Source organism: Balaenoptera acutorostrata, chromosome 15 (assembly GCF_949987535.1).
Source record: "Balaenoptera acutorostrata chromosome 15, mBalAcu1.1, whole genome shotgun sequence".
NCBI lineage: Eukaryota > Metazoa > Chordata > Mammalia > Artiodactyla > Balaenopteridae > Balaenoptera > Balaenoptera acutorostrata.
The window spans coordinates 8,726,293-8,753,573 of NC_080078.1; the positions used below are offsets into that span (position 1 = coordinate 8,726,293).

The 27,281-nt window shown below is 41.2% G+C and overlaps 1 protein-coding gene across 1 annotated transcript; it reads left to right on the plus strand.

The window, feature by feature from the left end:
• Positions 1–204: 204 nt before the first annotated feature.
• YWHAG (tyrosine 3-monooxygenase/tryptophan 5-monooxygenase activation protein gamma) lies at positions 205–27,281 on the plus strand. Its single transcript, XM_007187017.3, has 2 exons — positions 205–513; positions 23,849–27,281. The coding sequence occupies exons 1-2, from the start codon at positions 427–429 to the stop codon at positions 24,503–24,505; spliced, it is 744 nt and encodes a 247-aa protein (XP_007187079.3). The 5' UTR covers positions 205–426; the 3' UTR covers positions 24,506–27,281.

The window sequence follows — 27,281 nt, forward strand, 5'->3', positions numbered from 1 at the left end:
GTCTGGAAAAGCTAGGGCGCAGCAACCGGGGTGAAGGGGAAAACGGGGCTTGTTGAGGGGCAGCGGGGAAGAAAAGGACACCCAGAAGGCGGCGGCGAGCTGAGTTGGGGAGGGGCAACCCGAGAAGCGGAGGGGCTGGGGCGGGGCCGGGGCGGGGTGCGCGGGGTGGTGGGCGGGGCCGTCTGCGTCACGCGGCGTGGGCGGAGCCGCAGGGGGTTGTCCGCCCGCGGCACGCACAGCAGCCGCAGCCACCTCGCGCCCGGTCCCTCGGTCGCAGCTCGAGCCGCAGCTTTCGCGCCGTCGCCTCAGCCGCTCGCTTCGTGGGTCGGTCCTTCCGGCACACGGGCTCCAGCCGCGCCCGCAGCCGCCCTCCGAGCCTTTCAGGCCGCCCCGGTCTCCTCGCCCGGCCCGACCCAGCCCGTGAAGATGGTGGACCGCGAGCAACTGGTGCAGAAAGCCCGGCTGGCGGAGCAGGCGGAGCGCTACGACGACATGGCCGCGGCCATGAAGAACGTGAGTTTCTCCTCCCCCCTTCCCGCCGCCTCGCCCCAGCCCCTTCGGAGACGCGGGCTTCCGCGGAGTCGACTTGGGGACTAGTCACCCGTCGCTCCTGCAGGTTGGCCGCCCCAGAGGGGGCTGGGGAGGGTCCTGAGAGCGCTGAGGACCGGGTGTGACGCGGCCTCTCCCCTAACGTTCCCCAGGGCCGGCGGCGCTGTCGCCTCGGCCCTCCCTACGCGCCCGCGCTGGGGCGGGGTCTTGCAGGGCTGGTCTCGGGAGCGGGGTCTCTGGCCGCTGCGCCTTCGGGTCTGCTGGGGACCTGAGCAGGGGCTGTGCGCATCCTTTGTGCCCCACTTCTCCTCCTCCCAGCCTGGCCTTGTGGGGGCGGGGGACCGCATGGATGCGGTTCCTCTTTTCTCCCTGATGTCTGGGCGGCGCCTTTCCCATTCACTGAGCAGGTCTCCCGGTTTTCTAATACTCCCCCCCTCCCCAAATCTTTCCACTGCTTCTCCAGACAGATCCTTTAGGACCTCCCCGGGAAAAATGTAGGCTGTCCTGAAAACCTGGGCTCAATGGTGCAAAATCGAAACCTCCTTGCTCACGTTTTTCTTAACAAAAGGCTCCTCTTTCTGCATGCCCCAAAGCAAGCCCTCTTGCTTTTAGGAAGGGGGAACGTTTGTCTCGCTAGCGTTTTCATTGATTGTTCTCAATATGTCATCTCCATGTTTTCCTACGGCTTTCGTATTGAAAAGTGTTGGTATTGTCTTTAAAACAAAGGTGGTGAATTTAGCTGACTGGTTCAATTTGTGACATATGCTGTTTCTTTTTTAAATATAGGCACACATCTGTCGAATTTTCTATAAGTTGAAAAAATATTCTCTGATCTGATATTGCAAACAAAGCGGTGGTGGGAGGCAGTATCAAGTCATTCCAGAAGATTCTGCATTTGTCGTATTGCAGAGAGCCTAGACTGGGTGGAGGCTGGGAGGAGTTATTTTAAAGGGGAAAAAGTCTTTTTCTTTTTTTTTTAAAATTTGTTTTGTTAGATGCATCTGAAGCTTAAAAAAAAACACAAAAAACTAGCGCATCCTCAATGCTGATGAAAAGAGAATACTGATCTCCAGTTGTCGCATTTTGCAGATTCCTGCTTGTATTGCACCATTTTGTCAGTAACACTATATTCATCTAATGGGTGGTCAACCAGTTTGATATTAGAGGATGGGGGAAGTATTGAGCATTATTAAATGAAATGTAAAATTATCTAATGATTTCGGTCTCCCACAGTTTTCATATCTAACTGCCTGCCTTATGTAACAAAGGTTTTAAAACTCATCTCCAGTGTGCAGCGGATGGAGGAGTGTACCTTGCCTGTTAAACCTTTTTAATGAAGCAGTATAGGTATTACAGGTTAATTCTTGAATAACTTTACTGGTTCACAGAAGATGACAATGCTGATGCCTGTGTATTTAAGCCAGCTACATTAACAAAGAAGATTTTTATCTCATTAAGGAAGAGAATTGATTCTGAAATTTGGAGCACTGCTGTATTAATATTATTGCCACAGTTGCTGTCTTTAAAGCTCAAATGATGTAAGTTGCACTTTAGCAGATATCAGTATCTTTAGTTCACATTACTTAGACTCTTCTAATTTTTCCATATTTCTAGTTTCACCGGAAAGCGAGGGAAAGCGAGTGACCTCGCTCCTATATCCATAGCAACCCAGTGATGTCACACACAATGACACAGAGGCTGCAGTGCACCTAATGGGTTGGTAGGGAGTATGCAAATGGCATTTGTCCAAGGTAATGCAGAAATTAGCAGATAACCCAGGTGGAATTGAGCATTTTATCTTCCACCGGATGAGAATTGGTCCCCCAAATAAGAATTTCATTTATCCTTAGACGTGCAAATCAGGGACGTCTAGCTATGCCTGTTCACCTTCCTATTTGTAGTTTTCTCAAAAGTTTATAAGATACAGTCGTGTTTTTAAACATTTGTCTGACTATTAAAATTGGGCAATGAAGGAATAAAGATAGAAATTTTAAACAAGAATGTTTTATGCTCATAGTGCAGGGGTGAGCTGTATACATGGGTTTATTGCGAATTATTAACTTGGCAGGTTTTAATAAAAACCTTAAAAAAAATTATGACTTCCTACTGGGGCATTTTCAGTAAATGTTAGGGAATGAGACTCTATTACCGAACAATTTAGCTTGGGATTTGGGAAAGTTCTCTTTTGCTGTGTTTATGTTTCTGCTCCTTAACTGAGTGTGGAGGAAAAAACAGTTTATAAAATACAGCAGACCTTTTCCGAATCTGTTTACCGTGATTTTGAGGAATTAGGCTTACCTCTGACCTGCATTTTCCTCATCTGTAAAATGGGTCAACACCTGCTTGAAAAAGTTGTGGGGATTAAATAAAAAATATAGTAGGTGCTTTAGAAAAGGTAACTATTTATAAAACTTTGTTTCTTCCTTTGTTTATAAAAATCATCTCATAAGAGAATTTGGAAAATACAGGAAGATACAAAGAAAATACTCAGTCCTACCGCTTGCGTTTTCTTCTAAGGCTGAAGTCATCCAGATGCTAGCGTGATTAAAGTTATTTGCATCTGATGAAGTTACCCTAGTAGTAAAGAGTTAGGACCTATGATAGTTGTAGGTGGCTGACCAGGATAGAGATAAAATGGTGTATTCTGGAAAGGAGGAAAGAAGGAAGTTTAGTCTTTTAAGACACATGTGTAGGCTTGTATCTAAAAAGAGCAAACACCTAGATGTTTCCTACTTGTTAGACAATACTGACTTGTCCTTTGGATTTTAATAGCCTCTTGAGAAGTTAATATTCTAAGTAGGCTACTGGTACTTGCCTGGGGGCGGGGGGGGGGCAGAAAAGGTTCTAGGCTACTAACTTTGTTGAAGTTACTGGGTTAAGCAGTTTAACTCAGGTGTGTTGGGAGGCATTAGTGGCAAAAGGCTATCTTAATTATATAAAAAAGTCTTCGTAGTGGAATCGATATACTTAAAAAGTTTTTACCATGTTAAATATTCTGTTTTTCCTACTAGTTCTTCCAGGCTAGATCAATAGCCATTATCACTAATGGAGTAATGACACCTCTGTAGACTCTTCAGAGGTGGAGTTCTGCCAGCCATTATTATAATTAGAGTCATGTGGTTTCAGTTGTTCTCTTTGGGGTGGAAAGAATACAGATGACAGTTTGCTTTTTACGTTAACCTTCACAGTAACTGAAATGACTCTTAAGTGCCTTTTCTAAGTATTTAAACAATTTCGTATGTATCTTTTGGATTATATTGAGATAAAAGATGTTGCTGAATGTGCATCCTCATTACAGTTCTTTGGATTAACTGCAGACCCTGGGGAGGATTTCACCCCCTAGTACTTGGAGGAAGCCTTATTTATTTATTAAACCAAACTCTAAATTATTAAAAAGTGGAGGAAATGATTTTATTTTTATTGAGGTAAAAGTCACAATATAAACTAACCATTTTCAAGTGTACAATTCAGTACATTCACAATGATGTGCAGCCATCACCTCTAGAAAAAATAGGAAAATGATATTTTAAAAATGATGATGGTCTGGCTATAGCTGGCTGGATTTCAGCACATTACTGATTCAGGAATGTGTCAATAATGAAGGGCTCACAGCCAATGGTAATCAGTATCCCTTTCTCTTTGTTTTCTAACATCTGAACCTTTCAGCATAAATTGAAAAGGGGACTTATTTTGGCTAGATTCGTATTTCCATTTAAAAAGTTACAGAGCTTAAAAACTATACGTTGCTCACACAAATTAATAAGAACAATTTACCTGAAATCGGAGCCAACTATTAACTATTTGGAGATTATAGGAATCTTGCTGGTGTTCTTATCACTCATTTTCCACCCCAAGACTGACTTTGTTAGACACACTTGCCCTGCTGTGTGCCACCGGTTCCTGCAGTGCCGAGCTATTCAAGCATGGGCTTCTCCTAAATAAGATGTTAAATACATTGTTTTGGTGTTTCTGAGGCTGCCAGGAACAACTTCTTGTCTCCAATATCACCAGCCCTAACAGTTTTATCTGGCAGGGCATCTGATTCTTTCTGTATTCCTACCAGATTCCATGAGATGTGGAAAAAAAGAAGCAAAGACCACTTTATATGTTTGAGTCAAAGGGAAGAAAATCACATATAAACCATTGTCTTTTGTCTTATTTTCTAAGCTCTGTTTGTTAGAGCTTGACCAGATATTCGAGACTATAATTATAGGGAACCTATATTTGTTGTCTTTCTAGACTATAAAGGCTACCAACATGAGCTGCCTTATGGCCTTTCCTCTCATAATCATTTTTCTGCTGTCTTCCCCAAATTCCATTTTAGGTATTACCTATCATTTTGGTTTAGTACCAGACTATGTTATCTTGCTTTAGATTGGCACTTGAAATTTTGATTTTACTAATTTATGAATTTGAGTGGTAAGAAAACAGGTACATGAAAAGTGATCAAAAATTCCCAAAAGAAAGCTTTAATTTTAAAATAAATGGTTAAATTTATTTGGTTCCATGATTTTGCAGAAACAATAAAAATTTGTAAATCTTGTAAGACTTTGCATGAGTCTTTCTTTTTTCTTCCTTTTAAAAGAACTCGTGAAGTCTAAACCAAATTTTCATCAGCATATCACTTGTAAGAGTGTCCCACAGAGGTAGATTTTTCTTTACCTAAGTTGAATACTGTTAGTGTGGTGCATAGCATTAGTTGCATTGTGAATAAGTAGATAGAAATTAGTGTTCTTACATATATAGATTTTTAATATGACATTTTAAAAAAATTCCAAATAAACTCATTGGTCTCATCCTTTTAATCTTTGAAGCGATACCTTATTTTTGGAGAGGTGTAAAGCCAAACTTGGTGAGTAGGACCCAGGTGTAGTGTCAGCTTTTCCCTCTTAATAATTCTGTTGCTAGAACAGGGGTGCCAGAGCTGGGGATATGACAGTGACAGCAGTGGGCAGCTGAACATGTAATGACGGTAGTGCGAGAGGAATCCCTCATCCACCCTCCCCCACCGCCGAATATGAAGAGCAGCTGTGGTGGTGTGAGAAGTGAGAGAAGGCTAAGAGGTAACAAGAGGAAGGCTTTGAAAAATGAAGGTTTGTTTTGAAGAGAGAGATCATTTAAAACTTCTTTAGCTTTCTGAAAGGAGTTATTAATATGGCACTTAAGCTACCATATTCAAATAACCAAGATCTAGGAAACAAAGTTGCCTATGGTGCCGGAACTTTAAGGATGTAGAAATAAGCTTAAAATATTTTTGACTGAATTGTTTCAATTCAGTACCATTCAGTTCAACACAATGCTCCTTTTGTATGGGTCTAACATGAAATAGTGAATGAGTATGTCTTTGCAGCAGAAGCCCAGCATAGATAGTCGCCATGCAAACAATCCCATACTCCCGCCAGGACATGCTTACATGAGGGCCTGCCTGGCATGGCTAGACCCGGTGGATAGATGTTATTTTCAAATCATACTCCACTCTTCACATATGACTCACCTCTGGTCTTTCTAGCTACATCTGTGTAGTAAAAATAGAGACTTAAAGTTTAGACACTAGATTTTTTGTCTAGTAGTTTGAAAATGACCCAATGCGTGAGGATAAGGAGAAATAACAAGATAGGATAAGAACAGCAGAATAGCATTCTGCAGACAAGGAAAGCTGGTGGGGACAAGTGAGTAGGGAAGAAAAATTTTAGAATATCTTGATTTTGGGATGCTCTGATCTTCTAAGGGACTCTGGTTTTTGGAAGGCTGTCATCAGTGGGACAGACCACTGATGACAAAAATGTCTGGCCTTTAGGACGCTAGACAGATGACACGTACATCACCATAATAGTTCCCTATGCAGGGATATTTCCATCATGTCTTTCTACAGGGCTTTGTACCTTGCTTTTTCAACTTGATATTTCAAGGATATTTTCTTCTGTTATTAGTATTTTCAGTGGCTGAACGATCCTGTAGGTGTGTCATAATTTAATTTTTATTTAGCATTTAGGCCGTTTCCAAATTTATAAATAATATTGCCATGAATATCTTTGTGGCTAAAGCTTTCAACACAGATTGTATATTAGGACAGAGACCCAGAAGTGGAATTTTTGAAAGAGTTGCTAAGAATTTTTAAGGAACTTGAAACCATCACTAGTACTGGTATGTATCTCAAAAGTTTTGGAAGATGTAATTGTTTGGGTAGATACTACATACACATGGTTCAAAGTTCAAGGATACCCTATTGCCCTTTCTGCTCCAGAAAGAGAAAATGAGGTTGAAACAGGGGAAAGTTTAACTGCAAGCTTATTTGTGGCAAGCCTCTCTTCTGCTTTCTTGTGGTTGGAATGAGTACCTTTTTTTTTTTTTTTTAATTTTCTTTAATTGCATATTTCTATACACTTTTAGAGAGAAGTGGACTTTTTTTTTAAATTAATTAATTAATTAATTTTTAGCTGTGTTGGGTCCTCGTTTCTGTGCGAGGGCTCTTCCCAGTTGCGGCAAGTGGGGGCCACTCCTCATCGCGGCGCGCGGGCCCCTCACCGTCGCGGCCTCTCTTGTTGCGGAGCACGGGCTCCAGACGCTCAGGCTCAGCAGCTGTGGCTCACGGGCCCAGTCGCTCCGCGGCATGCGGGACCCTCCCAGACCAGGGCTCGAACCCGCGTCCCCTGCACTGGCAGGCAGACTCCCAACCACTGCGCCACCAGGGAAGCCCCGGAATGAGTACCTTTTTAAAAAATTAAAAAAAAAAAACTAATATGGTATCTTTCAAGTATATGCAAATATGGTAACTTTCAAGTATATGCAAAATAAAGATAATAGCATGATATAACCCCATAATAACCAGTTTCACCATTTGTCAGCATATTGGCCAATCTTGTATCTATATACTTTACTACTGTTCTGGTCCCCTTGGTATTTATCATCTTGCAAGATGGCTTTTTATTGACCTAAAATTACGCCTTATTTCCTACAGATGTTCCAATTACCAGCAAGATCTCTTTATGTTCAGATTTGGCAACCTCAAAGTGTAGTTTCTTGCTTAGAGCATTTAATCCAGGTGGCAGATAATTTAATTTTTTCCTTGATTTTAAGAGGAATGTTTCTCTTCAGTTGACATCCCAGTGCTGCTTCCCATCAGCCTTTGCTCATGAGGAGGAGGAAAGGCTGGATCGGTCATGAGTGGGGAGAGGAAAGATGGTGCTGTGTCAGGTAGGTTTAGAGAAGGGTTTTATCATTACAGGACTGTTCGTTTTTACTGCCTTTTTTGGGAAGGGGACAACAAAGGCTGATATCTTTTGTCATTTCTGGCTTTTATCACCAATCCGATAGAAGTGCTAAAACCCAGTTGATTTGTTGAGGGAGATGTGGATAAACAAGTTTTGCTTTTGTTCGGTTTTGTTGCTTGCCACGCATTTTTAAAAAATCATTTTTGCCTTGAAGTCATCATGGTACTGGTTGTAGGTATGAGTAGGTAGGTAGGTAGGTAGATAAGTAAAGTACATACACTAGCTGTCTGGGCCCAGACACCTTGGGTTTGAAGTCCATGCTCAGAAGTATGGAGTTGACTAGTTTAATGATATCAATAATTTAGGTGAGTATACTGCCGTTTTATTTTTTTACCATTCGAAGGTCCTGCAGAAAAAGGCTAGATTTTTGGAACCGTTTATTGAGGAGGAGAAAACAACATGGTAAACTTCAGACAGCTATAGTAATGAATTGAACTTTAAAATTGCATAAAATATATTTCTATTAACATTACTTATTTAGAACTCTGTCTAGCGTATAGATTCTCAAAAACAGAGTGAATTATAGCTAGTTCTTATTTTGGATTTATGGTACTCTTGCATTTTGATCATGTTTTTCTCCTCGTAATCTGGCCGGCTGTATAAATACATACATATTTTTTAATGAAGGATGATGAAGACTAGCTTTTTAGCAAGTGTTTACATCTGTTGTGAAAATCACATCAGTACTGTAATTTACTAAGCTGTTACGGCACAGCGTTACCCTGAAATGTTGGTGAGTTAAACTACGCATCTGGACCACAGAGGAAAACCTAGTGTACTTTTTGGGTATGACTTTTTTCGCATCTGTTCTATGGATTTCTGCACTGACTATAATATTTTTGGGAAGACAAGATTTTAAGTTACACACTCTCAGATTAAAATATTGCAATATAGTTGGACATTTACTGTCACTTGGGAAGCATCTTTCTATACTTTTCCCATTTAATTTCACAACAGTTTTATAAAGTGATGGTCCCATTTTACAGGTGGAAATGTTTAAGTAATTTGCTTAATAAGGCTTGAGTTAAAAGGTTTTTTTTTCCCTAAATCTCGGCCTCTTTTAAAAGGTTTTTTAGTTTTCAAAAAGGAGTCATAGGGCTTCCCTGGTGGCGCAGGGGTAAAGAATCTGCCTGCCAATGCAGGGGACACGGGTTCGAGCCCTGGTCCGGGAAGATGCCACATGCCGCGGAGCAACTAAGCCCATGAGCCACAACTACTGAAGCCCGCGTGACTAGAGCCCGTGCTCCGCGACAAGAGAAGCCACCGCAGAAAAGCCCGCGCACTGCAATGAAGAGTAGCCCCCACTCGCCGCAACTAGAGAAAGCCCGTGCGCAGCAATGAAGACCCAGTGCAGCCAAAAATAAACAAACAAATAAATAAAATATTTTAAAAAAACAAAAAAGAGTCATAGGTGAAGTGTATACATGGATACTGGTAATCTTTTAGCTCTTGTCTCAATGATCTGTTTTCATTAATTTTAGTCAATGTTCCATTGTTTGCAGAAGCTTTTAAATTCCTTCAAACTGCTGTATATTTAATATTTTTCCATTTGGTTGTCCTTGAGAGGGTTGTTATGTAATCCAGGTTTTTAATACAGAACAAACTTCTTTAGGGCAGCCCTAAGATGAAATACTCAATATGAGTGTAATCTTTCTTTTAGAAAATATTTGGTCCCATGATTGTGGTGTGTTTTAAATACCATTTAACAAAGGAGAACTTGCAATTTTTAGTATAAGGAGGTAAGTACCATGGTTTTGCCATTGGAGTCTTACAGGAATTGCCAAGAAGTGAAAGGATGCCACTCACACTGAATGGAAGAGTATACCTCACTTGAAAGAAATGGGAGGAAGCTGTGACTTTTTTGTTCATCAAAGATAATATGGTCTTGTGTGGAATTCACAAACTGGAATGTGGAAACATGTTTTGAGGGGATTTAAGTGAAGATCAAAGGAAGAAAAGAATGTTAACTTGAATATTTTGTAGATATTCTAGGCAGTGGAAGAAGTGAATGGTACTGATCCAGAATTCACACAGGGAAGGTAGAGTTGTGAGGGGATTATTGAACGTCTGTGGGAACATTCCACACACAGAAGGTGAAGGTCAGCCCAGTGCTGTGGTATCAGGACACTGAAGTCACCCTGAGCATCAGGGGAGATTTCCTAGAGAAATGATAGCAGAGCAGTGTGGTGGGGGTGAAGGGGGGGTGTTGAGGGGAGGGGAAAGGCTGGAGGAAGGAATGTCCAGGCAGAGGGAATAGCATTGTTTAGTTGCAGAATGTACAGGGAGCAGAATCTGTTGCATGATTGATAACAGTCACTGTTGGTTGCACTGAGAGAATGTTAGGAAATGAGTCCAGAGAGGTAAATAGGGGCAGGGGCCAGTTCATGAAGGGCCTTGTGGAGTTTGGGTTTTTTTCTTAGGCTTTGGAGAGTCATTGAAGGATTTCAGGCAGAAGAGAATCATTATCCGATTTTTGGTTTGGAGAGAACCTTGGCAGCAGTGTGGAAGTTGAAGAGGAGGACAGTGTGGCAGAGGGACAAGACTGATTAGTATTGCAGGGTCTGCTTTGAAGGTATGAGGACCAGGACATGGGCAGTGAGGGCAGATTTGAGAGAGAGAATTTGGTGGCTGGAGATAGGAGGAGGAAGGAGAAATGATGGCGAAGATCAAGTCAGTTGCCGTCATGCTGTGTTTTAGGAAACATTTAAGTGGCGGTAAATGGAAGCAGCATGGCTACAAGTTAATTCATGAAAAGCTCCTAAAACAGGGCCTGGCACAGGTTAAGCACTCAGTGTTACTTATTATTCATTAAGTAAACAAATATTTATTTAGGAACCACTAACGGCCAGGTTCTAGTCTCAGACCTGGAGGATATAATATCCCGTGCCCTCACAGAACTAACAGTCTAGTGGGAGTCTCCTACCAGGCATAATAAGGTCACCTAGGCAAAATTGAGAGTTGAAGTCAAAATGAACCCTGGGGAATCCCACTTCAGTAGTGACTGGAATGAGGAAGAAAAGACTAAGTAGATGGTGATAGAAAACCAAGAAAGAAAGCTAACAAAGTGGACAAGAGTGTCAAGAAAGGGGGGATTGGTCCGCAGTGTTAGATTCCTTACGAATTAGGAAAGGGACTTCCCTGGTGGCACAGTGGTGAAGCATCCGGCTGCCAGTGCTTGGGACGCGGGTTCGAGTCCTGGTCCGGGAAGATCCCACATGCTGTGGAGCAACTAAGCCCGTGTGCCACACCTACTGAGCCTGCGCTCTAGAGCCCACGTGCCACACCTACTGAAGGCTGCATGCCTAGAGCCTGTGCTCCGCAACAAGAGAAGCCACCACGATGAGAAGCCCGTGCACCACAGCAGAGAGTAGCCCCCGCTTGCCGCAACTAGAGAAAAGCCCGAGTGCAGCAATGAAGAGTCAATGCAGCCAAAAATAAAATAAAAATTAAAAAAATTAAAATTAAAAAATAAGACGTAAGAGAACATGGGATATGTGAGGTAGGAAGACAGTTGATGACAGTGGTAAGGGGGTGAGGAGTGAATGAAAGGTGAAGAAACGGTAACAAGTGTAGGCTAATTTTCAGAAACTTGATTTTGAAGGAAACAGATGTGATTAAAAGGCATCGTTTATTTTAAACCTCAACTTGGACTACATGTTAATGGGAAAGTACAGGAAAGAGAGTAACTGATGGGAATATCTTGAGAGGGAAGAAACATCTTGTTTGCATACAGGGAGGAGGCGGCAGTTGTAGGGGCAGTTGTTTGTCAAGTATAGGCCTTTGGTCACTTTCCTTTGAAGAGGCAGTAGTGAGCAAGGGTTGCCAGGCAGTGAGTGCTAAGGGCCCGGCTGAGGTTAAAAAGCCCTAATTTGTAGTGACTACAATCTAGTTTTTTTTGGTCTCTCTCTCCCTTTCCCCTACCCCGCCCCATATTTTGGGTATAAGAGTAGAAAGCAGGCTGGGTGGTTCTATTGATTGAGCATTTGGGTGTTTTAGAGATGGTATAGCAGAAGGACAAGGCATAGGAATGTTGATATTAATGCGAAAATAATTGAATTTGATGGATCTTGATGAACCTTACAAGGAGGAAATAAAACCTAAAGGAAAGGGGCTGAGAAAAAAGGAGAGGGCTCAAGAGCAAGTCTAGTAGGTGGAAGTGAGGACTGGTAACATTGAAGGATAGGTAGGAGTTTGGTTTTATTATTTTTTACTTGTTTTGGCCGTGCCGCACAGCTTGCAGGATCTCAGTTCCCCAACCAGGGATTGAACCCAGGCCACGGCAGTGAAAGCTCCAAGTCCTAACCACTAGACCACCAGGGAACTCCCCTTTTAAAAAAAATTTTTATTTAATTTTGCTTGTTTCTTTTTGCTTTATTTTTAAGATTTATTTATTTATCTTGGCCACACCTCTTAGTTCCCTGACCAGTGAAATCGCCGAGTCCTAACCAGTGGACTGCCCAGGGACTCCCAGCAGTTTGGTTTTAAAGTGAATGGTTGGGGGTGGGGCGGGGGGGATAAATTAGGAGTTTGGGATTAACGTATGCACACTACATAAAATAATCAACAAGGACCTTCTCAATATCCTGTAATAACCTGTATGGGAAGAGACTGCAGAGAACGGATACATGTGTATGTCTAACTGAGTCACTTTGCTGTACACCTGGAACTAACACAGCATTGTAAATCAACTATACTCCAAGATAAAATAAAAATTTAAGAAATGAATGGTTGTGAGTGAGGTCAAAGATGTGGTTTGGGGATAAGTTGTCAGAATCGATGAGATAACTGTTGTTTAGAATTAATTTGAGGGAGTAGCCTTGGATAAGGAGGTAGGGCCAGATAAACAATCCCAAAGAAAGTGAACATGACATTGACTCCAGAAGAAATTTTAGAAGCAGAGAGAAGGCATGAAAGAGAAGATGATTGTGAGGGAGTCAGTATGGGCTTGTATAAGAACCTGCGTAACTAATTTTGATTTAACTAATTTTTATTTTTAAAAAATATTTATTTATTTGGTTGCACCGGGTCTTAGTTGCGGCAGGTGGGCTCCTTAGTTGAGGCTCCGGTTAACTAATTTTCAGAATAGGGTTATTTGATTGCTAGCCAAGGGAGTGCTAGAGGATAGTATATCTATTTCCTGATTTGTGAGGTTAAATGGTGAGCTGCAGAGCTTTGGCATTTGTCCCGGTTGTTGAAAAGTGAGATCAGACTGGAGCAATGGGTGGAATCTCGGCTAATGAAGTGGCCTTGTTTTTGCTTCAAGTCCTGTACCTTGACCCTAAAATTCAACTGTTCGTTACATTTGGTGCAGGTGGCACTTAACAATAGCCATCTTAATATTCATTAAGTTTTTGTTTGTATCAAACTACCTAAAGCAAATATTTCTTGTTTATCACAGTTCTTTATCCTGGCCAGGTAGTTTGGGTCTAGACTTGCTCCTGTGGGGCCGGAAGAGCTATGAAGAGGCCAAGGCCTCTTCACATAGCCTCTCATCTCCAGGTTAACCCAGGCTTTTTTGCCTGGGGAAGGTTCCCAGCAGTGAGCCCTGATTCACAAGCACTTTTCAGGCCTTTGCTTACCTCATACTTGCTAATGCTCTGCTAGCCAAAGCAAGTCTCATGATCAAGTTCAGATTATAGAGTTGGAGAAATATATTCCAGTTCATGATGGAAGGAGCTGTGAAATCATTTAAAAGGAAGGAGAGATACACAGGGTTGGAAGGAGTTATTAGGGCCATTTATGCAAACAGTCTGGGCTGGATACAGCCTATGTAGATTCATGTCACTTAAACATTCTGAAGTGACAGTTAGGTACTGTGGTGTGATTCACTGATGAGTGAAGTGTGCTACCTGCCCTTAAGGACTTTAGTCCTTTTAGGAAAAAGAAAGGTATACAGTTATACTACAAGGCATTAGATATAAGCAGTATAATTGCAAGGTGAAAGTTACACACAGAGTAAGCAGTAGTTCTGCCTGAGGAATTTTCAGGCTTCAGGAAGTAAGTGTAGAATTTGAATTAGGGCTTAAAAGATGACACAGAGAATTTTTCTTCATAGTTCTGGAAGTGCGTTTTAGGTGGTTGGAAAAGAATGATAGCAGAGGAGTGTGTAATATGAGGAAGACTGCGAGACCTGGGTCTGGGTATTGATGACTTGCAGCAGGGTTTTTCTACCTTGGCCCTATTGACATTTGGGCCAAATTATTCTTTGCTCTTTTATGTGGCTGACCTGTGCATTGTAGGATGTTCACCAGCATGCCTGGCCTCTGCCCGGTAGATAATATCTAAATAGAGCTGCTTTTAAAATGCACTGTATCATAGGTTATACAGCGCTTTCAAATACACCAGCTTGTTTACCTTCTTCCCCCTGCCCCCCCCCCCCAAAAAGCAGATCTGTGGTAAAACTAGCAGTTATAAATGTTAGTTCATTTGTGGTGAATTCAGAAAATAGCCCGGCTAAAGTGTGAAGTGTTGTATCCTAAGTAGCAGACTGAAGAGTACTGACAAAAGAGTACTGGCAAATTTTGGGGGAAAGAGTCAGGATGATGAGGGGAGTTGCATCCAGGTCATAGAAACAGTTAAGTAGAGAAGACCTAGGAGTATGAGGACTATCTGTTTGAAGAAGTGATTCTGGCCCCAAGAAATAAAATTCTTAAGGCTAGCGACTGGCAGTTTTAGGGGAGATAAACTTAGCTTTATCTTGAAGTCAGGTACTTCTGATCTTACTCTCTAAAGGTGGATTTAGGCTGAATTCTCACAGGTGTCCAAGTAGAGGGTTGGAAGACCACCCAGCAGGGTCTGTAAGAGGGAGGGGAGCACTGCTTTGGTATGTGTTTGTGTGTGTGGATTGTCTGTAATTTGAGAAGTTGTTATTTTAGTATATTTCTCTCCTGCCTTTTTTCCCCATAGTGGCAGAATTGAATTGCTTCATAATGAAGAATACCCATGGTAGGGAATGTAAAATTCTTATCCCTTTTCAAGTTTGCTTAACTATATCTGAGCAATAAAGATAACGCTTTCGTTCTCATTTTTGGCAAGGCTATTGAGAAATGTTAAGCTACGTCAAACTACATAGTTTATTTGAAGGCACAAGAGGAGGATTAAATAAGAGGTAGAGGTTCATGCTCTATTATAGTGGGTTTTCTTTGTAAGAGCCCACATGTTATGAAGCATGAAGTATTTGGAATTCTGAACTTGTCAAACAAATAAGCTAATTAATTATTGACATGTGTGAAAGTGCTATATAGACTGGCATAGTGCAGCAGTTTTATCTTTATAGCTTTATTGAGATATAGTTCACATACCATACAATTCACTCATTTGAAGTGTACAGTTCACTGGTTTTTAGTGTGTTCAGAGTTGTGTAACCATCACTAGTATCTAAATACAGGACATTGTCACCTCCCCAGAAGAAACCCTGTACCCATTAGCAAGCAGTCACTGCCCTCTGCCCTGCCTCCCCTCCCCCCCACACACACGAAAAGAGCTCTAAGCAACCACTGATCTATTTTCTGTTCTTACAGATTTGCCTGCTTGGGACATATCATGTAACTGGAATCATAATATATGGTCATTGGTGATAGGCTTCTTTCACTAGCCTAATATTTTCATTATCATCCATGTGGTACCATGTATCAGTACTTCATTCCTTTTTATGCCTGAATAATATTCCATTGTATGGATAATGCTACATTTAATTTACCTTTTCATCTGTTGACATTTGGGTTGTTTCCACTTTTTGGCTGTTTTAACTAATGCTGCTGGGAACATTTGTGTGCAAGTTTTTGTGTGGATCTTATGTTTTCATTTCTTTTGTATATACCTAGGAGTGGAATTGCTGAGTCATGTGGTAACTCAACATTTTGAGGAACATTGTCCTGCAGTTCTTAACCTGGAGAAATAGACGTGTGGATCCCATGCAATACTGAATCTTTGAGGGTTAGGGCTGCCAAGGAGAGTGTTTTACAAAAAGCTCCTCCTTGGTTAAGAACCAGTCATAATAGTGGAAAGCATATGGGATTTTGAGCCATGAGATTTGCATTCCATTCTTTGGCTCTGAGCCTTAATTTTCTAAACTTTAAAATGGAAATAACAATACTGAATCATGAAGGGTTATATGGAGGGCCAAGGAGGAATTATAATTTTAGTGAACTCATTTTTGATACTACAAAAGTTATTTAGAAAAATACGGAATAGATGAATACTTCTTAACATGATAGAAGTATCTTTTAAACAAAGAGTTGGTATTTAAGAATGAAACACTGGACGTATTCCATTAAATTCAAAATGAAACAAAGATGCACATTATAAGCATTACTAATATTGTCCTTGTCCTTGCAGTAGATGTGATACAGTATAAGAAATCTAACCACGGGAAAGGACAAGTAAGATTTGGAAACCATAAAATTAAGTAGGGAATAAACTGGAAAAATATTAGAATTAGTAATTAGTTCAATGAAACAGGGCTGAAATCTATAGTGTGAATTTTATATATCAGCCCTGATCTGTATAAAGATACAATGAAAGATTTTTATGCAACTAAGTTTTGTTTTTTAAGGTATTCTTGGTAGAAGTGAGGTGGTGAGCACAAAGCAGCAGATGTGGGTTTGAGTTATTTACATCAGTAAACTTGTTTACATAAAACTGCTGGCTTTGAGCTTTTTTTGAAAACTTGGTTTTCATAATTGACTTTGAACTTTAATTGTGGATGTGATTAACTGGGTAAATTATGGAGAGGGTTTGTTTGAATAGGTACTACTGGTAACAGGTCAAACTTCAACCTCCTCAACCTTGACTGCCTCCCAGCCACTCTGTTTTCAGACCCTTCTAGAAATACAGTGAGAGCATGGAAATTCCTTTTTAATGGCTACCTAGAATTCTGTTGTATGGATGTATCATAATATAGCCAGACTTCCATCGAGGACCATTTAGGTGGTTCCAGACTTTAGCTGCTACAAATGATGGTGGTGAATCAGTTTCTAGAAGTGGAATGGCAGAGGCAGAAGTTTTCTTAGTATTTGTCATTTTGATAGCTGTTCCCAATTGCCCTCCATAAAGTTTGTACTAATTTATGGTTTCCAACAATGGATGAGAATGCCTGTTTATCCACAGTATCAGCCTTCACAGTGAGTCATCAAAGTTTAAGTTTTGCCAGTCTGATTGGAGAAAAATTAGCATTTATAAAATGAATGAATTTGAGTACTCTACTTATATTTTCCTTTTTTCAATTGTCCATTCCTTTTGCTCACTTTTCTATTACTGATTGGTCTTAAATTCCTTTTAGGAAGGTTTTTTTGTTTTTGTTTTTGTTTTTTTGGCTGCGCCGCTGTGAGGCTTGTGGGATCTTAGTTCCCCAACCAGGGATCAAACCTGGACCCTTGGCAGTGAAAGCACGGAGTTCTGACCAGTGGACCTCCAGGGAATTCCCTGCAATAGCATGTCTTAAAGTACATCTTTTTTTATTGGAGTTCAGTTAATTTACAATGTTGTGTTAGTTTCAAGTGTACAGCAAAGTGATTCAATTACACATATATATTTTCAGATTCTTTTCCATTATAGGTTATTACAAGATATTGAGTATAGTTCCCTGTGCTATACAGTACGTCCTTGTTGTAGAAAAGTACATATCTTAATTAAAAAGTACTTCATTGCTAAAAATTGCTAGTCTGACAACACAGGGTTGCCACAGACCTTCAGTTTGTAAAAAACTGCAGTATCTGTGAAGCGCAGTAAAACAAGGTACAGCCTCTATTAGAAACTAGCCCTTTCTCTGTGACATGTTGCAAGGTTTACATCATCAGAGACTCAGGATGGGAGAAAGAGCCCAGGATTTGAAACCAGAGCACCCGAGTTTGTGTCCCTGTCCTGCTGTGTGATTTTTGGGAAAAAGTCTATTGATTTCTCTGCATCACACCTGTAAAGTATAATGTCCACCTTGTTAGGGTAGTTGTGAAAAGAACATAGGATTTGGTGGCTGTCAGAAAAGCCCAGGTTCTCAGGAAGCTCTCCTCTCATCGATGAGACCTTGAGCTTGGCCCTTGAGCTTGGCCCTGAATATGCCATGGAAGTTTCATGATTCTTCTAGGATGTTCCTCTTCCTGGAATGTTTCCCTTCAGCACAGTTTTTATCCAAGGTCATTGCTGCTGGCTTTTATTTATTTATTTTAAGTTGGTGAATTTTTGTGTAGCTTTTTTTCTTTTTTTAAAATTTATTTATTTTTGGCTTCATTGGGTCTTCATTGCTGCGCGTGGGCTTTCTCTAGTTGTGGAGAGCGGGGGCTGTCCTTCGTTGCAGTGCGCGGGCTTCTCTTTGCCGTGGCTTCTCTTGTTGCAGAGCACGGGCTCTAGGCGTGCGGCCTTCAGTAGTTGTGGCACGAGGGCTCAGTAGTTGTGGTTCGCGGGCTCTAGAGCGCAGGCTCAGTAGTTGTGGCACACGGGCTTAGTTGCTCTGCGGCATGTGGGATCTTCCCGGACCAGGGCTTGAACCCGTGTCCCCTGTATTGGCAGGCGGATTCTTAACCACTGCGCCACCAGGGAAGTCCCGCTGGTGTCTTTTAAAAGCCCAGCTGATGAGCTTTCCAGGCAGAGTTTGAATATGTGTTGAGGGTCCCCAAGACTTAGCCCCATGTTCAGTGATCTGCCAGGACTCAGCATATAGCTGTGCTCTTGGCTATGATTTATTACAGTGAAAGGATGCAAAGCTAAGTCAGCAGAGGGAAAAGGTGCTTGGGGCGAACATCAGAGTAAACCAGGTGCAAGTTTTCCAGAGTCTTCTCTCAGTGGACTCACACAGATTGTGTGTGTGAAATGTCTGCTGGGAATCTCATTAGAGACTCAGTACCTAAGGGTTTTTTTGTTTTGTTTTGGTTTTTTTTGATGTTTAAAATGTTTATTGGTATTTTTTTAAATAGATCTTTATTGGAGTATAATTGCTTCACACTACTGTGTTAGTTTCTGTTGTACAACAAAGTGAGTCAGCCATATGCATACATGTATCCCCATACCCCTTCCCTCTTGAGCCTCCCTCCCACCCTCCCTATCCCACCACCATCCATTGAGGGATGCTCACAAAGGCACTTTCTGCCTAGCACATACCAAATTCAAGACTCCTAGAAGGAAAACAGGTGTGTTTAGCATAAACCACATTGTTTGGACAAACATTTTAGGGACAGTGAGCCATTCTTAATTGGGGATGGTGGGAACCCTTCCAAAATCTTAGTTCTCAGATGCTAGCCAAGGGTCAACTTTGCAAGCAGACCTTTCTAAAGATAGCAGTCTCAAGACTGTTGTGTTAACTTTTTTTGTACAGACTGTACTTCAAGTTTAAGGCATTTTGCCCACATATGCAAGACATGACTTCAGATTATTTTCAAAAATTTTGATTTGAGATTTAGCAGGTCATCTCTAGAATACATGACTGATTATATGCAAGCAGAACAGTGTCACATTTACTTGCAGTGGGTTATTCTGCTACCTGCACAGTATATAGATAACTGTCCATTACGTGGACACTGATACTCATTTTGCACCTTGTCATGTTTTTCTTTTTGGTGTAGGGTGTTCATGTATAGCAGTCACTGCATTTACCCTTTTTATGGCCTCTTGGCCCTTTCAGGTGATAGCACTCCTAGGACCGAAAATGCTTGATGGGACCGAATGTTATACCTGGTGTCTGCTCACTCATTTTTTTAATAGACTATTTTTTAGAGCAGTTTTAGGTTCACGGAGGAAAGCACAGAGGTCCCGTACGCTCCCTGCCCCTCCCCCCACGCACAGCCTCCCCACCGTCAGCATCCCAGCGTAGTATGCTTGTTACCATCAGTGGACCTACACTGACTCACCGTTAGTATTCAAGTCCGTAGTTACGTTGGGGTTTAGTCTTGGTATCGTACATTCTGTGCATTTTTACAAGTGTGTAATGACATGTATCCACCATTAGAGTATTGTACAGAATAGTTTCACTGCCCTAAGAATCCTTTTTTCTGCCTGTTCATCCCTCCTATCTTATTTTTTGGATGTGAACAGAATGTAAGTTTGTTCTTTGTGGAGATTTTCAGCTTTCCTTAAGTCAAGGCGTCTTACCATCATAAGTTATTGTACAAGATTCTGCTTGATAGAAATACATTTTAAGTAAAGTAAGCTTAATTCAAGTTTCATTTAAGGAGTTTAAACATTTGAAGTTGCATTCATTACAATTTAAGGTTCTCGATAGGTAAGTTGAAGAATTGTGAATGACTTGGTGCTCCAAGACCACACAGGGTCAGAAAGTCATCTAAATAGCTTTCCAAGAATCTCAAGGGTTGCTCATCTTAGGTAGAGAAGATTTGTCTCCTCATCAACTCTTAGGGGAGGACAGTTGATAACTAATTAATATCTGATGCCTTAGCAGCTGGGATTTGGGGAGTTTTATTTCTTAAACTGTTGGTGAGAATAACAGATTTTTCTAACCTTTTTGCTAACAGCTCTCTCTAACTCACTGAAAGAAATTTGAACTTGAGCTAGTATCATAGGAGTTGAGAAGAGAAACCTTAATTTTATTTTTAACCAGAACATAAAACTGGAGAATTTGCAAACTGTCCACATTTTCCAGTAGCCACGACAGTAAATTTTGGGGACCATATATACAAGTATTGCATTCTTAGAAACAGTTCAGTGACTGTTTCGAAAGACATTACCTTGCTTCCCAAATGATACATATCTCACATCTTCCTACACTGAATAGGCATTCTATCTTGGTTAAACCTTTTTTGAACGCTATGTGGATACTTTTTTTTACCTTTTAAAAAAATTATCTTGACTTTTGAAACTAGTATGGTTGGGATCTCTATTTTATTTTAATGTAAAAATCACAGATTATCTCTCATACAAGTCATTTTGATCTTAAGGGTTTTTTTAAAAATTCTGATTTAAGGTTTTTAGAGAAATCTTAGTTCCTTTGAGCAGACTTTTTTTTTTTTTTTTTTAAGAGTTAAAGGTTTTCCCCTCTAACATAGTTTTTCAGTGGCAGAGAACATCTGGGTATGTCCCAAATGTGGTTGAGTTACTGTATCTAAAGGTGATGTTGGCATTTCATAATCTCCATGTTCCAGTTTGTCTGAGGCAAATGGCTACCTTTGGGCTCTTCAGCCCAACTTTTGCAGCAGGAGGAGACCTAACGGTATAGAGTACTGGTGAGGTAATTTGAGCTTTAAATAGTTGCTGGCTCTTGAAATAAGGATAGCATGATTTAGGGGAAAGGCCAGAACCCGATCTCAGTGGCCTTAGGCACCGCGGCTTCTTGCATTGGTGACAGTTATCAGGTTACTCTACAGGCGCTAGTCTTCAGTATCTGCACATTCAGTGAATATGGGCTGGTGTCCTATGGTATGCGGGCCTCAGGCCTACAGAGGCCTCTCAGCCTGTTTGAAAGCCAGTCTGGGGAGTTATTCCAGGCTATATGATATTAAAGTTTATGGAAAGGAAGTGATGTAAGGGAGCTAAGGACTAGAGAATAGCATGAGATGGAGAAGAGATACTTGATACAGTATCTCTTATACATTAGTAGCATTGAGCAGAAGATATACTAGATGATGTGAGAAATACAGAGGCCTCCTGTGGCGAGAATTAAAGTGAAGGGACGTTATTCAAGTTGTTCTCAAAGTAATTGCTCAAGGGAATTTCCTGGCGGTCCAGTGGTTAGGACTCCGGGCTTTCACTGCCGAGGGCGCGGGTTCAGTCCCTGGTCAGGGAACTAAGATCCCGCAGGCACATGACTTGGCCAAATAAAAAAAGTAAATGCTCACATCTCTATAGCTCACATCTCTATAGCACTTTACTGTGTTGGGAGCACTTTATCGTTCATCTGATACACCCTTATAATCTTATGAAGGAGGTAGAAATCTGTATGCAAACTGAGGCCCAGACAGATGAAATGGCTTGTCCCCAAGGTCACTTAGTAAATGGTGGGACTGGAAAGCCCCAGTCTTCTGGGTTATTTGCATATACGTCAGAAATTGACAGGAGTGACAGTGGCTGAGGGCTGGGAATAGTTTCTCCAAAGTCCAGAATATATGGAAAATTGGATGTGAGATGATAAGCCTCCTATTCAGGGGAAGCAGTGTTTCCACGGTGGGGGGGGGGTGGCGCTCAGAGAGTAGAAAGCACCTCTGTGCTGGTTTCCTTCTTCTCTGAAGTCCAGTAGAACCAAAGCCCTGTTCCCCCACTCTGCATCTGTTTCCCCTAGGCCACCTCTGGCAGAGCTACTGTTGCTGTCTAGTGTTAGAGTGGAGAATCAGTAATGCATAGTAAGAGGTTAGCATAAGAAAAACCGCTCAAAAACTTAGGAATTTGAGTGTGTGTTATTTGCTGGATGTTGTGAGAATTAGTAAGCAAAGCATATGAACTAATATGTATGGTTTACATTCTGATTTGATTGTATCTGAGAGGAACTATTTTAATTACACAACCAGTTTCCTTAAGTATAATCATCTCCCACCCCGACCTCTTCCTTGATAAAAGAGGAATACATACCAAATGTAAATGATCCATACACAGGTAAGTCTCTTGGAATCCCAGCCCTTCCTCCCCCAGATACTTTAGCTTATCTTTCTGGATTATATCCCAGTACCTTGCACATCTCTGAGTAATATAATGTTACATGGATGCTGTGGTTGATCTACACAGGGAACAGAGAGTAGCCAGTTTAACTGGGGGTGGGAGGAGTAGAGCTGGGCAAGATTGCATAGAAGCCATGAGTATAACTTGGTTCTTGACAGTTGTCTAAGTATTTTCCAGGCAGGAGCACTGGTAATTGTTCTAGGCAGAGGCAGAAGAACAAAGGGCAGAAGTATGAAGGTTTTTGCAATTAACATGTTACCACTGGAGCCGCAGGTACATGAGAGAATGAGGCGAGGAAAGCATCTAGTCTGTTGTAAGTCATAGGAAAGAGCTCATGATCTGGGGTTTCTGATAATGCCGTTGACTTAGTATGTACCAGTTGAGATACGATAGTTAACCAGACAAATAAAAATGTGACCTCAGAATAGGAAAAAAGTAAGGGCTCAATCACTCCTTCTTGTAAAATTTTGTTTCGTATGGTTGTCAGACACTTAGAGGTGTATGGCTCTGACATCACAGAAATCAGGTAATATAAATTAAATAGTTTTAGTCACTTGATTTAATTTCTTTATTATATGCAGTTGTTTGGTAGTCATAAAAATACACATTGGTGTGCCGTTGCTTTAGTGTCCTCAAGGCTCTTAGTGTTTCGGATTATGAAAACCTAGCACAATTGAAAGAAGCATTAATTCCTGTTGGCCACCTCAGCTCAGAAGTGCTTTGCTCACCTCTCCATCTTATTGCTGTTGTATTCAGACACTACAAACACATGTTCCCCAAGTTGCTAATATGTCAGTGATCAGAGTCAATCCCGTGCCCCCAGTTTTGACTTCCTTTCTGGCGTTCGTAATTTATGTTATTTTAACATAAGAAAAACTTCTTTGTTTCCCAAAAGTCACCTTGAAGTTGACTGACTATGTTCTCATCCAGTAGGCAAGATACTCTCACCCAAAATGGATGGGACTGACGTTTGGTAGACAGGGCAAGGTTAGGAAGAAGCTGTCATTCTTTTTTCTTAAAAAGAACTGATGAGATATATAAGCCATCTATACTTAAAATGCTTAGGATTGGTATGTACATAATGTTGCCTGAGAGACCTGTTGACCTTTTGTAATTTAGATCAAATTTTGACTTTACATCTAAGAGTTAGACTTGATAGTTCTTTCCTGGAACAGCTGTGTGATAATAAGCCTATGTGTCCTCCTCTAGGGAGAAAGCAGGGGTTCAGGCACCATTGAGCCAGTTGCAGTATTTTCCCGTCTTTGTTGCTCCTTCCCTCTCCATCCCTCTTCCATATACCCACACAGCCTAACTTCTGTTTGTTGATTACTTTAATCAACTGGTAGATCTCTTTGTGTTTTAGTGGCATAAAGATATGATTAACCCAACTGACATCATCTGTACCGTAACAGCTCTTTATCTTTCCTCCTTAATAGGTGACAGAGCTGAATGAGCCACTGTCCAATGAAGAAAGAAACCTTCTCTCTGTGGCCTACAAGAATGTAGTTGGGGCACGCCGTTCTTCCTGGAGGGTCATTAGTAGCATTGAGCAGAAGACATCTGCAGATGGTAATGAGAAGAAGATAGAGATGGTCCGTGCTTACCGTGAAAAAATAGAGAAGGAGTTGGAGGCCGTATGTCAGGATGTGCTGAGCCTGCTGGATAACTACCTGATCAAGAATTGCAGTGAGACCCAGTATGAGAGCAAAGTGTTTTACCTGAAGATGAAAGGGGACTACTACCGCTACCTGGCCGAAGTCGCCACTGGAGAGAAGAGGGCGACCGTCGTGGAGTCATCTGAGAAGGCCTACAGCGAAGCCCATGAGATTAGCAAGGAGCACATGCAGCCCACTCACCCCATTAGATTAGGCCTGGCCCTTAACTACTCCGTTTTCTACTATGAGATCCAGAACGCCCCAGAGCAAGCCTGCCACTTGGCCAAGACCGCTTTTGATGACGCCATTGCCGAGCTCGACACACTCAACGAGGACTCCTACAAGGACTCCACGCTCATCATGCAGCTCCTCCGCGACAACCTCACGCTCTGGACAAGCGATCAGCAAGACGACGACGGTGGAGAAGGCAACAATTAAGGCCCCCAGCTGGACTGGCAGCGCACGCTGATGCTACTACCGCAGTCTTTATTTTTCCCATGAGTTGGGGTCGGGTGGGGGAGGGAAAGGGAGCGATGACCTTCCTAGGGAGAAACCCACGACCTGTCCTGTCTTTGATCGCCTCTTTGACATTTTTGCCAAAATACCACTAGTGGAAAGTCAGGCTAGCTGTGCTGGTATTGGAATAGCAGCCTCACGCTGGCATATGGACTGTTCTGTAGATTAATGCAAGTGGAGCTGTCCTTAATTTAACTTATTGCTAGAAAATAGGGTTTTAAGATGAAAAGAAAGCTTAAACGGAATAGCCCTCATTCAGTAAGTTCTGTGGTTCCAGTAAGGATTTTTATGTACATATGCTCTTGTCTTTTAAGTTCTGGGTACTTTCTAGCTCATCTGTTTCAGCTGTGCATTTTGTTTTTCAGGGTGTACTCTACCAGACATGGAATAGTTAAAATCCCAAGCTGATAGACTTAGAACATAAGGTATATTTATCCTTGTGGTTTAGGCCTTGCCAGTTTTCAGAAGTTTCTGATTAGTTGACAGTATTAACACTAAATTGCAGTTTACAGTATTTCTACATTACAGCCATATGTGACATCAAGCCATTGATTGTGTGTTTTTCTTATTTTGGCTTTTACATCCTTATTCAGTCTCATCCAGGTTGGTTTTGCTGTTATCTATCTCCTAGGCCAAAAGGCTTGCCTGAGGAGAATCAGAGCTACTTTAGGTTTTGTTTAATAGGTGCTTGGCAGATGGCTGTGGGATTTTTGTCCTTCTTTCTTCTTAACTTAAATCCACCACAAAAATGATTAATCACTTTAATAGAAACGTTAAACACCACAAAAATAGAGAAAATTCAGGTCTGTATGTCATTTATTGTGCTGATATTTCCAGAGAAATCCTGATTTTTTTCAGCTGCCATAGCTCCTTCCTCAGGGACTGCACTGCTGTCTCACTCCTCACTTGAGTCTTCCCTACTGTACCTTGTGCCCAGGGCATGCACTCGGGTGGGTTGAAAAGCTGTTGGGTTGTAGAAGTTGGCGGTCGTTTTGAGAAAGTTTGTGGTGCAGTGTGTGAAAATTCAGGTGCTAGGAGCTTACTGGTAGAAAAATCCTAAAGGAAGAGCTCTATTCATAAACATTCTGTCCGATTTCGGGAGCCTCGTGTGTCAGTTTTTCCTCCCTAAAAACAATCCTTCCCCAAATAATCGTTGTAGGAAAATAAACTAAAATAATTATCAGATAATAAATACTTAACTCCTATTTGACCAAAACTTTTTTATGTATCTTTTTCCTTTTTAATGAAAGCATAGAAGTTGGAAATTGATTTGTGCCATCTGTACACGTTTTAGAATTGAAGGGAAACCACGATGCTATTTCCACAAGTTTGTTTCAGTTAGCCTTAGGTCCTCGGTTCTCATTTTGGATAAGTCTTAACACACGACCTGTTGCATGTGCATTCAGCCTTTTTTATAAGGTCAGTAACAGCGTGAACTGCTGAGATAGGTAATGACACCAGACTTGTTTGTTTCTTTGTTTTATTTAGGCAGGGAGAGGAATGAGTAGTAATTGAGGAAAACCTGACAGTTGCTTTTGCTAAAACCAGAATGGAGCTTCCAGTTGTGAAATGCACGTGTTGACCAGGATCCAGGTGGCAGTGAAGATAGAAGAGTGTGACGATGCTCTGTAATGTGGCACAGTTACCCAGCATGACTTTCCTTAGAAGGCCCCCTCCATACGCTAGAGCGGAAGTCCCAACTAACCAAACCTACCAGGAGAACTAACAGAAGGAGAGCTTCATAGTTTCTGTGCCCTAACAGGGGCCTAAGGTCAATGCCACGGATGGGAACAGATTTGCGGGGGGGGGAGGGTGTAGGTGGGGTTTTCCTTAATTTATCTTCATGTCCAGTGAGCAGTGTTGTGTCCTTCCTTGTAGCATTTGGAAATGATTTACTGGAATTACAAAACCTATTTTTCTTTTAAATTTCAGCTTTGGCTCTGGCTGCTTTTTAGAATAATGCAAGGTAAAACCATATCTGAGGGCTAAAAATGAAGGAGGGAATGGGAGACTTGATATTTAAGCAGCTTGAATGGTTTATTTTCTTTTCTTTATTTTTAAAGAAATGCACTTGCCTATGATGCTGTCTCTCCAGTGAAATGATTACTCCTCCATTACTCTATTGATACAATATTGTGCATGCTAGTGTTGTATTTCTATACAGTAGCTTGAAATTTATTAACTTATACTGTAGGTGTTATGTATTCCTATGACAAAAAAAAATTAAGTCTTCAAATTTTTTAAAGTTTTTTTAATTTAATTTTTCCTTTTGGGGGTAAATTTTGCTCTACCAAATAGTGATCGTAACAAATTGATCTGTTTTGGATGTTGCTATAGTGACATGCAGTTATATATTTTGTTTTTAAGTGGGGGGGGAAGCAAAAGAAACACCAGTGTTAGCTTAATCTTAATGTCTGGTGTTTGTCATGGTGAAATTATAATTATTACAGTGTAGGAGAACAACGAATATGTTCTCTGAATGAGCCTTTGTGCTTTTTGTCATGTTATGCAGTGAACTATTTTTAAGGTCTAATCAGTGATTATTTTTCCAACTCCGTGTTTCTCTAAGGAATTATTTCACACACGGACCATTCTTAGCAGTTTTCCTCAGTGATGGAATATCATGAATGTGAGTCATTATGTAGCTGTCGTACATTGAGCAAATAAACTTACAGATCTGATGTCGGTGCTAGTTTTA